We start from the raw sequence: 13,370 nt of genomic DNA, 5'->3' as shown, positions 1-13,370 counted from the left end.
AAACCTTCTTCTCCAGAAAAGTATCCTGGGAGTTTCTGTTTGGTGTTCTCACCAGTAAATCTTGTCACTGTTGAATAATGACATTTCATGGTGAGAAAGCTTTCTTTCCCCAAGTAGAATAAAATCTTGTCTATAGGCTTTGTCTTTGATCTTACCCTTATAGTTTGATCTGCCTATTATTTCCTACAGAAGCCATATCTTCTTCTTTCCTGAGGCTGGGATTCCTTCCAACAAGAACACCCAGCCATGAGTGTTTACAGCTCCACTACAGGCTTTTTGTTGGAGCTGTCCCTTCAAGGGAAGGTCTGTTTGTGATGGGTGTGTGTGGCATCTTGTCACTTACCTTGCCTGAGGTAGAAAATAAGGCACCATAGAGAGCGAAGAGTCTGTAGATTTGGTGAGGGCCAGGATATCAGGACATGAGAAACTATAGTACACTAGGAGTTCCTTTCATGTGGGACCAAGGATTTGATAATTTTATAGTGTTGATGCTTAGTTTTTTTTTTTTTTTGTATAGCACATCACACTGTGATACTCTGGTCATAGCCTGAGCCTGATTTGCTTCTATGATCACTATGTAAAGCCTTTGAATTCTGACCACTATTGCATCCTGTTCTTCTGCCCTGTGTTTAGCTTCTCCCATGAAGACCTCATTGATTCCATCAGATACCTTCCTGTGCTGTTCCTTTGCTCTGTTCATAGTTACCTCTCTTTACCACCTTCATCTTCAGACACATAGACCCTGGCTTGTTGCTTAATGATATTCTGGCTAGGTGTCTAATTTCCCTGCACCTGTATCTTTTTTCTTCCCAATTCATCTGACAAAATCTAAGCCCACTGAGTACAAGAGTACATTTAATCTATGGCTGGGTAGTAGAGAGGTGGTGGAGAAAATCTCTCATCTGGGCTCTTGGCATGTCAGCCTTCTGACTGGGTTTCTCTGGTCATTGGCCTGCCTACCATGCTCTTCAGTGATCCATCAGAACTCTTCATCCTGACAGTCTCATCTCTCCATAGCTCTACCCTCAGTTGATGACCTTTCTTCTTATTTAAGAAGGATGTGGAAGCATTTGGTGGAACTGTGCCCCCAACCCCTGGGGACCTTCCTCTGAGACTGTGAGTGTGCTGGGCTGGAGGTCTTGGCTTTGTCCCCTACTTTACAACTGGATTTTTCAGATAGAGGGCTCTATTTCAGATATGGGCCTTCTCCTCTCCTTCAATGCTTTTTATAGCCCATTGTCTACTCCAAACTGGGATCTGTTGGCATGGTGACAGCGGTGCAGCTTTTGCTGAGGTCATGGAAGACCAATGTGGAGGCTCTTTCAGTCCCCACCTAAGCTCTGGCTACTTCTGTCTTTCCTGGCCCCAGCTTTCTCACTGTGCTTCCTTTCCCCCCTCGCTCTATGTGTTTTTTTTCTTTGTTTTGTTTTGTAGATAATTTCACCTATGCAATACCCTCAGTACAGACTAGAAGCAAATGCCTGCAAGGTTTTACCTGTAATTCAGACTTCCATCTGGCTCATAATTATGTGAAAGAGATTTCTACTAGACTATCTTGAAAGCCTCTCAGAAAGCTACATGTCATCTGAAGCATTTTCTTCCCCCTTACCCTTCCACCCTCAATGACCATAGTCAGTGCATTACAACTCCAGTAGGTCTACCACTTAACATATTTATTGAATCTATATAGCAATATAGATCTTAAGATACTAATGAGCTGATATTGAATTAATAACTTTGCTTTAGAACAAGCTTCTTATACACTGATATGAAAGTATTTTTTTGTGGTCTTGTTAACATATAAATGCATATTTACTTTTGGATTTTCCTTTTTAGGCCTTTAAAACCAAGGATGGCTATCTTGTAGTTGGAGCAGGAAATAACCAACAGTTTGCCACAGTGTGCAAGGTAATATACAAACACTGGATATAAGGGTGATAAGTACAACAGTTCACTTACTATTACATGTCAGCACATAAGAGTAGAGCATTTTCATATTTATAAATGTGGGAAACAAACAGTAAAAGATTGGGACTAAATTAGCATTCTACTTTTTAAAATGTAGGACCTATTTATATTGTGAATTGATATATCACAATCGCTTAAGTTGCTTGGCTTTGATCTGTCTACTAGTTAAATAAAGGGGGAGAGCCAGGAAATGATTTTTAAAGGATTTTTTAAATACTAAGGGTCTTCTTCTTTTCTTCTCACTTCCCTCTCTTCTTTTCTTGTACCTCCATATGAGGTTTATTTAGGACTAAATTTAAATGAATCCTAAATTTATCTTATTTGCCACTAGAAAATCTAAAACTTAATTATTTTCAAATTAACCTGGTTAATGAATATCTTTCTGCAAAACTTCATGTTCAAGGATTTTAGACATCATTTGAATTTTTTCTCTTCAACAAAGCCTTTATTTATTTGTTTGTTTATTTATGTTGTTACTGGGGTTTGAACTCAAGGCCTCATACTCTTACTTGTTATTCTCACCCAAGCCTGGTGCTCTACCACTTGAGCCACAGCTCTACTTCTGGTTCTGGTTCACAGCTCTGGCTCTTTGCTGGTTAATTGGAGGTAAGAGTCTCATGGACTTTTCTGTTGTGGATGGCTTTGAACTTTAGCCGTCAGTTCTTAGCCTCCTGAGTCACTAGGATTACAAGTGTAAGCCACCAGTGCCCAGTGCAACGAAGTCTTTAAAAATGTTCTTGAAATAATTTTTTTTTTTGCCAGTGCGGACCTTGAATTCAGGGCCTGGGCATTGTCCCTGAGCTTCTTTGGCTTAAGGCTAGCACTCTACACTTCAGTGTAGAGTGCTTTTTCTGTTTATGTGGTACTGAGGAATTCAACTCAGGGCTTTGTACATACTAGGCAAGCACTCTACCTCTAAATCACATTCCCAGCCCTTTTGAAATCATTTGAAAAATATGTTAGGGATATTCTAAAAATTTAGTATTGTCTAAAAAAGTTTCTAATAAATGTTTTAATTCATGTAGACTTCCAAGTTTTAATGTTTTTATTTAAGACATTAGGTATCAGTCTATTTTTCTGGTTTTAATTCTGGAAATATAACCTAGATTTGATTTGTGTGTGTGTGTGTGTGTGTGTGTGTGTGTGTGTGTGTGTGTGTGTGTGTGTGTGTGTGTGTGTGTGTGTGTACATGCACATGCACATGTGCCAGTACTGGCGCTTGAATTTAAGGCCATGAGTTTTTGTTTAGCTTTTTTCCCTCATGGATGGTGTTTTACCACTTGAGCCATCACTCTACTTCTGTGTTTTTGCTAGTTAACAGCTGGAGATTAGGGTCTCACATAGACTTTTCTGTCTAGGCTGGCTTGGAACTGTTGATCCTCAGATCTCACCTTCTTGGGGAGCTAGGTGTGAGCCATCAGCACCAGGCTCAATATCAACTAGTTTGCAAAAAGGTATTTTTTTTCTAATGTAATCAAAGATTTGACCTATTGAGAATATTTCCCTGATGGAAAAAGTTTTTGTTGTTGTTGTTGTGTGTGTTTGTGTGTGTGTGTGTGTGTGTGTGTGTGTGTGTGTGTGTGTGTGTGTGTGTGTGTGTGTACCAGCCATAAGCTGTTCAAGGCTAGTGCTGTACCACTTGAGCTCACAGTTCCACTTCCAGCTTTTAAGAGTCTCAAGGATTTTCCTGGTTGGGATGGCTTTGAACCATGATCCTCAGATCTCAAACTTCTGAATAGCTAAGATTATGGGTGTGAGCCACCAGTTCCTGCCTAGGATTAGTTTTTTTTTTAAGCTATCCATGTTAACATGAGCTTCATATTTTCTAAAACTTCCTATGAACTGCTTAGAGGAATTGTATTCATTGTAGTTTACTTATTATGCACAAATAATGCCTATTACCAGACCTGTTTTGTAGAAGATGCTAATGAGCAGAGGTCAAAGCTTCAGCAAAGGGTTGAGAAGCATCCCAGGAAAGGTGACCCATAGAGATGGTTCTGATGGTGAGAAACATCCCAGGAAAGGAGACCTGTGGAGATGGTTCGGATGGTGAGAAGCATCCCAGGAAAGGTTACCCATAGAGATGGTTCTGATGGTGAGAAGCATCTCAGGAAAGGTGACCCATGGAGATGGTTCTGATGGTGGCAGGGGCTGGCATACCTGAGGTGGGGAAAGGGGATTTATTTTTATTTTTTATAATGGTGACTCAGTGAGTGGAGAGAAAATTGATTCAAACATTTGAGCTGGGATCAAAGAATCTTTATTATGAACGGTCAATGTTAAAAATATGAAACATACGGAAGCTGTTGCCTGTGAAGTCATTTGCGTACTCTAACTGCAGAGATGTAAAAACCGGTTCATTGCTCTAAACAAGTACAGATTTTCTTCCTGGGCCATATGTTTTGGAGTTTCCTCTCTCTAAAAGAAAAAAAAAAGAAAGAAAGGCTGAGGAAAGAGGGAGAGAGATTACTGGTTGACATATTCTTAACTGTTGAAAAGAACTGTACTAAAATCTTTTTATTTTTGATTCATTACTGCTGATTGATCTGAATATTTTGGAACTTCTTTATAAATATCCATAAGAACATTTTTGAGAAAGTTTCTTTCAGTACAAAGCAGAATATTTGTCATAAGTCTCAATACTAAAATATAATCTATTGTTATGGTAAGTGTTATTATAGTTTTTTTTTCCCACAAAGGATACTGTTGGAAGGTCTTGAAGGATGTCATAGTTCATCTTGATTTTCCCATATGTGAGTCAGGAATGATAATTCCTGTTATGAGTCATTAAGGTCATGTCTGTAGAAACTGAGCATCTCAGAAGGAGGGCTCTGTGTGCCTGTACAGGATTTCACTGCTATTTGTACCATTTGTCTGAGCAAATGAGTGAATGCTGCAATCTGATCGGCCTTTTAAATCTTCGTATTTATCCTTATAAGTAAACTTGTACTAAAAATCCTCTTCTTTCCCTATTGTGATGCAGTTACACTTTCCTCTTGGTCAGACATGGTGAGTACATTTCTTTTAAGTATTTTTATTCAGATTTATCTAGTGACAAGGGACTCAGCATTCAAATTGGCCTTGTAGAAGGCAAGGGCTGCAATTTGTGACAGTGAACAGTCAAATTGTTCTTTTGTAAGTGAGGTCCACGAGGAGAGAGATGGAGTGGTTCTGCCTCCTGGGGAGAAAGGCAGCACTGCTGAATGAATAGTATTCATTTACCCCTTTTCTTTCTAAAACAGGATTTAAGATCCTGTTTGATTAATGCATTTGAGGAGGGTTCCTATTAGGAAGTACTCATTGACAGGGTTAAAATAGGAGTGAGGATATTGAGTTCAAAGCTTGAAGGTCAGAAAATTTTCTTGTGTAGAGAGTAAATCTTGGCTTGTAGCAAATTCTATTTTATATCCCCTAACATGATACAGAAGAAGAGGGAGAGTGAGCATATGTAAGCTATTTTAAGCTGATTGATGCCAACACTAATGGGCATTTCTATTTGAAGTATATTGACATCCATTTTATAGTCATTTAGACTGAAGGCCTCTTTTATTGGGGGCAACATGCATCACTTCTCAACTTTGTGCACAGAATCTTCTGGAGTTCCATTCTCAAAGACTGGATTTAGTGAGTTTGAGCTGTGGCACAGGAAGCTTCAACATGAATAGGCACTGTAGTTGATTTTGGCACAAGTAGTCTGTAGCCATGATGGAATAATTCATGAGGCCTACTGTGAGTCTTGCCACTAGTCAGGTAACTTCTGTCAAAGTATTTAATCTTTTCTAAGCATCTGCTTCCTTGTATGTAAAACATAGGTTAAAACATAGAACACCCATACATACATATATATATATATATAAAACACATATAATATAATATATATAACATATATATCACATAACTACATTAACTTAAAGCTGGAGGGGTTTTGTAAGAGTTTATAGTAGATAACTAAAATACTTAGGATAGTCCTAGTTTACTTTGCACTCTTAATAAATGTTACTGTAAATGTTGGGTGAGGATGTTGAAGCACTGGGGAGGACTCATCAAATAAGCTCCTCCTACCCCTCCCACACTACACAGTGATAGAACATGGACAGAACACATGGAGCTTGGAACTTTGTGAGAGGACTCTGATAGAAAACAGCGGAGGACTTGAGGGACAACATCAGAATTTGAAGGATTTATAAACTGGCAACTCTAGTTACTATATTAACTAAATCCAGTGGAGTATGAAGCCCAGAATACCAGGATACAGAGCTGAGCTCCAGCATTCCTTCTTTTTTTTTGTTCTTATATATTTTTTATTGTAAAGATACTGTACAGAGAGGTTACAGTTACATGAGCAAGGTAATGAGTCCATTTCCTATAGAGCATTGTTATACCCTCCTTGATTTTTCCCCTACCATCCCTTTCCTCCCGAACTCCTCCCTCCCTTCCCCCCCCGCCCTGCAAAGTTGTAAAGTTCCTTTTCAACATACTGTCTTGTACATCTCATTGTTACAATGGGTCATCCTGTATCCTTATTTTAGCATTTTGTTATTTCCCTTCCCTTCCCCAAATCAGAAAAAAAGTATATACAAGATGCAGGACACTGGAATGAAATACAGTGACAACAGGGGTTATACCATGGGGGAAGAACATACAAAAAAAATCACAAAGCACATTATAAGTACATTAAAAAGAACAGCAACAAAGATAAAACCTCTTCTGTCCCTATCTTGGGGTTCATTTCACTTAACACCATCTTATCTGGTCATATGTACATAGCTTTTGACCTTTTCTACTTGTCCTAGACATATACTAGTTATTGCAGATAAGGGAAACCATGGGACCTATGTTTCTTTGATTCTGGCTTACTTCACTTAATACAATATTTTCCAAGTCTGTCCATTTCCTAACAAATGGGGTGGTGTCATTCTTTCTGATAGAGGCACACACACACATACACACACACGCACACTCTGAGGGGCATCTGGGTTGGTTCCATATCTTAGCTATGGTAAATAATGCTGCAATAAACATAGTTGTGCTGGCAGCTTTAGTATGGTCTTGTTTGTGATCATTTGGGTAAATGCCCAAAAGTGGGATTGCTGGGTCATAGGGCAGCTCTATGGGTAGTCTTTTGAGGAACCTCCATATTGCTTTTCAGAGTGGTTGAACAAGTTTACACTCCCACCAACAATGCAGTAGGGTTCCCTTTTGGCCACATCCCCTCCATCAAGTATTTGTTCATATTTCTGACATAAGCCACAAGTGGCAGAATGTGGAAATCCTGTTTTTTCTTCTCCACTTCCTCTATTCTCAGCCCTGAAGCCATCTTGTAGCATCAGAGGCAGAGGAGCCAGAGACAAGTCCGACAGGGAAGAACTTTCTTCTTTATGATGAGTTGAGTGATTAATCTGCTTGCTTTTGTCTCATCTCTCTTCATACTTGTCTTCTGCCCTGTGTTTTGAAGAATGGGAACCCAAAAGGATACTCCAGGGAGCTGGAAAGTACTGAAACAGGGAAGAACTTTGCAAAGCAGTCCTTAACATTGTTGTTGATGCACTGTTGTGCTTACCCTTGTGCTGCACAGGCCCTGAATGGATTTTGATTAGCATACCAAACATGTTGAGAACTGAATTAGTAAATACACAATGAGCCAGGTTGGAGTGTGACCATTAAGTAGGGTACATGGAGGACAGATTCAGACAGCTCTGCCAAGGCTTTGAAATGGAAGCAACATGAGAACTCAGTGCACAGAAAGTGGCTTGGAACTTGTACTTGGACCTTACCAGGTCAACTGTCTCCTAAAAAGAATATCATCAAAAAGTCTATGCAATTTATACAAAACCCAGAGACTCTTAAGACAATATTCAAAATGTCCAGGATATAATCCAAAATTACTCAGCGTATGAAGAACCAAGGCTTGCATGAGAAAAGACAATCAATAAATGCCAAGGCCAAGACAACACAGATGTGAGAATTAACTCTCAAAGTCTTTAAATCAGCCATTTGAAAACACTCTAACATCGCAGACACTGTTGAAATAAATGAGACAGTAGACATATTTAGCAAAGAAGGAAGGAAACTCAAAAGGTTAGAAGTTCTAGAACTGGGAGATAGAATAACTATAAAAAGAAACTCCAGTGTGTGGATTTTGCTCAATGGTACAATAGATGATTGAGAAAATAATCAGGGAACTTGCATGTACATCAATAAAAACTATTCAGTCTCAACAGCCCTTTTCTATTCAAAAAATAAAAAAAAATTGCTCCTAGGGGTCCTGGGAGATATAATCCATTATTTTTGTCATCATAATTATGAGAGGGGAAAATATTACATGCTGAAAAATATTTGAAGAAAAAGTGACTGAAAACTTCCAAAGTTGGTGGAAGATAAAAGCCTTTCAACTTAATAACATGGGAAAATCCCAAATGGGATAAGCTCAAATGTATGCTTAAATATATCAGATTTAAACTATTGAAAAAGACCAAAAACAACTCAAACACATGCCTAGAGTAAAATGGTGTTTTACTTGTGGGAGAATAATGAGTCTGTTGACTATAGATCTCTTGTCATAAACAAAGCTGAGAAAGAACTAACCTTTGGAAGGAAGAATTGCCAATTCAATTGAATATCCAGCAGAAATATACTTAAAAATGAAGGTTAAACCTGGCACTGGTGGTTCATGCCTAGGACTAGCTATTCAGAAGACAGAAACCTGGAGGATCAGAGTTCCAACCCAGACCAGATAGAAAAATCCTTGAGACTCTATTATTAATTAGCCAGCAAAATGGTAGACTAAAGACATGATTCAAGTGGTAGAGCACTAGCCAAGAAAGCAAACAAGCTGGCATAAGTCTTGAGTTCAAAACCATGGTTTCCCTTATTTGCAATAACTAGTACATGTCTGAGACAAGCAGAAACGGTCACATAAGTTGATGTTAGGTGAAATGAACCCCAAGGTAAGTATTCAAATGTTTTTTTTCTTTCATGCGATTGTTTCTAACATATTTATAAGAAGATTTCTTTGTTGCTTTGTATGTCCCTCCCCCACGATATATAACCCCTTTCACTGTATTTGATGTTGGTATAATTTGTGGAGGGGAAGGGAAAAAACAAATTGTTTAAATAGGGATACAGGTAGACCCATTGCAACAATGAGATGTACAAGTTGTTATGTCGAAAAATGAACTTTACAACTTTGGCCCGGGTGGGGGTGAAGATATGGGGGGGGGGTGGGATGGGGGAGATGGGAATGGATAGGAAGGGGAAACAAAGGAGGAGGCAACAATGCTTGATAAGAAACGTACTCATTATCTTGCCTATGTAATTGTAACTCCTCTGTGTGGTATTTTCACAATAAAAAAAAGAAAAAAAATAAAGAAAAGTTAACTTTTTTGTATATTTTTATTGTAAAGATACTGTACAGTGTTGTTACAGTTACATGAGTAAGGTAATGAGTACATTTCCTATTGAGCATTGTTACCTCCTCCTTTGTTTTTCCCCTACTAACTCTCCCTCCCCACCTCCCTGAGTCAGACTCCTACTCATCCCCTGTCCCCCCCCCAAGATGTAAAGTTCGTATTCAACATAGTGTCTTGTACATCTCACTGTTATATGAAGTTAACTTTTAAATGAAAAGTCTCCTGTAAAAGACAACTCAAAATTTGAAAATAGCTGACCTACTCTAATGGGGTTGTTAAAGGAAGTTCTTTATTGGCAGAAGGTAAATGATGTTAGAAGAAGACAAAGGTCATTAATAATGACAGAACAACAGATGAATATAAAGGACTATCCTTCTCTTTGTGAACTTTCTGAAATGTATTTGATCAGTAAAAACCAACATTAAGAAGCTATCTAGTATAATTGTCAGTGTATACTGACTGATAGACAAATACAAAGGAAGGCAAATGAACCTATATTGTGGTTAAGCTTCTTATATTCTACCTGAAGTGGTAATTGTTGAATTTAAGTGCATTGTGAAAATTAAGTGTGTGTGTGTATCACTAATGCAGTCATTGAATGTGTATACAAAACAATAGCCAAAGTAAAAATTGATCAATGTAAAATTAAAAACTTGCAATAAATTCCAAAAATTGCAGGAGAGACAGAAGAATGCACAGTGAAAAGCTAAATAAATATCAATAATATAATGGCATTAAATGTGAATGATCTAGCCACATCAATTACAGCATCACAGTTGTCAGAAAGGATGGAAATAAAAAAGCAAAACCAGGATACAATTCTACTGAATAGCCAAATTCACTTCAAATACAGTGACATTGACAAGGCAAAGTAGGAGGATGACAAAAGACATAAAAGCATAACAAAGTTGTAAATGCTAATCAAAGCTAAAGTGAAACTGTAGTAACAAGAACTCATTGTCACCATCTCAGAAAACTTGTTTGCAAGAAGTCTTGCACAGGGTCTGGGAAGGTGGCTCAGTGGTAGAGTGCTTGCCTTGCATACAGGAGGCCCAGGGTTCGATTCTGCAGCACTACATAGGCAGAAAAAGCCAGAGGTGGCACTGTGGCTCAAGAGGCAGAGAGCTAGCCTTGAAGAGCTGAGGGACATCATCCAGGCCCAGAGTTCAGGCCCCATGACCAACAAATAAAGTCCTGCATGGAGATTTTTCTAGTAGTTGTACTGGCAGAGGGGAAATTAGATGGCTTGAATTTGCCAAAGAATTTAGAAAGTTCACATTTCACAAAGAATATTTCCTTTTCCTATATCTAAAAACTAAATTATAATAGTTCTTACAGTATCACTGTTACTTTGTTCTTATGCCTTCTTGAACATACAGTATCTTTTCTTATCTTTTAGTAATCAACTATGACCAGCATTAAATTATAGCAGTATTATCTATTGGATGACATTTTTTTTTGGGGGGGGGTCCAGTCGTGGGGCCTGAACTCTGGCCCTGGGCGCTATCCCTCAGCATTTCAGCTCAAGGCTATCCCTCTACCACTTTAGCCACAGCTCCACTTCTGGCTTTTTTCTTTTTGCTTATGTGGTGCTGAGGAATCGAACCCAGGGCCTCATGGATGCAAGGCGAGTGCTTTACCACTGAGTCACCTTCCCAGCCCTATTGGGTGACATTTTATTTAATTTTTTATTGTTATTATAAAGGTGATGTACAGAGGGATTATAGTAATATAAGTCAGTAAAGAGTATATTTCTTTTTGGACAATAAGGTGACATTTAAATGGCATGAACTTAACATGTGCTATATGAATGTCACATATGAAGTAATGACATTATAGATGAACCCTATGACCTATAGGCAGTGACCACTGTCCCAAGTTCCTCCTGGCACACAATTAATTTAAGAGGCTGTAGATCATAAGAATTTTATAATTTTAGACATGGTAGAGCAGGGTCTACCTATGCAGGCATGTCTGGAAGCTCATGTCCTTCAGAGTGCTCCTGTTGTCTCTTTGTGCTTGAGGTAAGTGGTTGTTGAGCTGAAGTAAGGAGATCAGGTCTGGCAGGTGCCATATTGGCCACAGGGTGGATTGTAGGGTCTGGGATCTTTTCTTTATGTTGTGGTAAGGGACGTGCCCCTCCCCCCCAATCACCTGCCTCCCAGGTAATGGGCATGCCCGGACACCTGGAGGCAGGGGCAGGCACTTGGCTGATAGGTTACTGAATCTGTCAGTCTAGTGCCTGGGACTGGGAATTTCCTGAGGATCTGCCCCTTGCACCCACCTATTTAGGCCATGCCCCCCCATGGCCCCTGCCACTGGGGGCCATGCCACATGTGTCTCTGTGATTATGTCCTGTCTCCTGGCTCCAGTCATCATAGCATCCCAACTGAGCTCTCCATTGGAGCTGAATTAGCTTGTTGGTACTGTTTTTGTTATTTCTTTCCTCTTTAGTATGTTTCCTAGCTGTGTTATGTGTATTTGTGTGCTGCAGGCCTTTGTAACAACTGGTGGCCTGCAGCCTGTTAATGGTATAATAAAGACTCCAATATTCTATATTCTAAAATGTGGCTTCTGGGATGATTTACCTTACAACAAGCATGTTACCAGAGCTTGAGACATAGAAATAAGCAAAGCATTTAACATATTCTGATTTTGTGAAGCTTCCATTCTAGACAGGCAGAGGCACAATTAAATAATAAATATAACAAGTTAGGGCCAAGAGTTGTGGTGGAAAGAAGGGCAATATAGGGAGGGGTCAGGTTAGTGCCTATGGTTGGTACAGTAGCTGAGGAGTCCTTTTAAGAAATTAACACTTGCTAGGTACTGGTGGCTTATCCTTTAATCCTAGCTATTCAAGAGGCTGAGATCTGAGGACTGCAGTTTGAAGTCAGCTTGGGAAGGAATATTTGTGAGACTCCTTTATTTCCAAGTAACTAGCAAAAAGCCAGAAGTGGAACTATGGTTCAAGTGGTAGAGAGTTAATCTTGTGTGGAAAAGGTAAAGTATAACGAGCGATCAGGCCTTTAGTTCAAGCTCTAGTATTGCCACACTGACACACCTACACACCTACACACACACACACACACACACACACACACACACACACACACACACACGCAAGAAATTAGTAGTTGAGCAAACTCAATGAAGGAAAGCAGGAGTTAGCCAAGTGAACTTCTGGTGGCAGTTGTTGCAGGCAAGAGAAGAGCTGGTGTAAATGTCCTAAGGTAAAATTGTGGTATGTTGGGTCTTAATCAGTCCCACGAAAGACTGACCAGGTCCGAGGAAAGGTAAGTTCCCCAGCCTCCCTTAGCCCAGAGACAACCAGACGCAGCAGGGTCTCAAGTCAAGCAGGAACTCGTTTAGTAACAAGCAGCAAACACTTTTTAAAGCAAAAGACTGCATGGGAGGGGATGAAATAGAACCAACCAATCACTGTAAAGGTCACACCCTATCATGCACTTAAGCTTCCAGGAGCTTATGCACTGAACATAAACAAATCCGGCTATGCCCACTCAACTTCCTCTCAGGGCCATCTTTGCTGTCTGTGTGCCCCACAATGATAGACATGTTCCTGGTCCAGCAAAGTTGGCATGGCTGCCCAGAAAAGCAAGAGGAGGAGATGGGAGGAAGTGATGTCAGGCCATGTCCTGTCCGGTTTTGGCAATGATCATAAGGACCTTGTTTTTTTGCTGTAAAGGGGGCATTGGATGATAGGAAAATTAAAGCCTTTTCAGTTTTTGTTATCAGGTCTTATTTTCCTTCATGGGACCATTCATTTTTATCTCCTTCCCTTCCTTCCTTTTCAAGCAAATGTACCCTTCATTATTTCTTTTAAAGGAAACAGTGTCTTGTTGCAGAAGTTTACATTAATGTGGTGCTCAGTATATCAAGCACTTCCATGTACAGCTTCATTTCTCTTTGGCAGCATTCTTTTTTCAGCACCTAATGATGGGTCTGCTTAAGAATCTGGAAGCTGTCTCTCTAGAA

At 39.5% G+C, this 13,370-nt stretch overlaps 1 protein-coding gene across 10 annotated transcripts in view; it reads left to right on the top strand.

Moving 5' to 3' along the window:
• Sugct (succinyl-CoA:glutarate-CoA transferase) overlaps positions 1-13,370 on the top strand; it is a 602,475-nt gene that overhangs the window by 213,508 nt on the left and 375,597 nt on the right. For 7 of the 10 annotated variants that reach the window (XM_069998316.1, XM_069998322.1, XM_069998353.1 and 4 more), the window contains exons 10-11: positions 1,837-1,908; positions 3,327-3,422. The exons of 1 other annotated variant lie outside the window; for it this stretch is intronic. In XM_069998316.1, the coding sequence (XP_069854417.1) occupies positions 1,837-1,908; positions 3,327-3,422 (168 nt within the window). The remainder of the gene's footprint in view (positions 1-1,836; positions 1,909-3,326; positions 3,423-13,370) is intronic. 2 more of the 10 variants (XM_069998327.1, XM_069998340.1) reach the window with 1 other exon arrangement.

The sequence above is a fragment of the Dipodomys merriami genome, unplaced genomic scaffold (genome assembly GCF_024711535.1).
Source record: "Dipodomys merriami isolate MVZ:Mamm:240054 unplaced genomic scaffold, mDipMer1.0.p SCAF_104, whole genome shotgun sequence".
In the NCBI taxonomy this organism is placed as follows: Eukaryota; Metazoa; Chordata; class Mammalia; order Rodentia; family Heteromyidae; genus Dipodomys; species Dipodomys merriami.
Note: the sequence above shows the minus strand (reverse complement) of the source record. Positions and strands in the feature narration are given on the sequence as shown.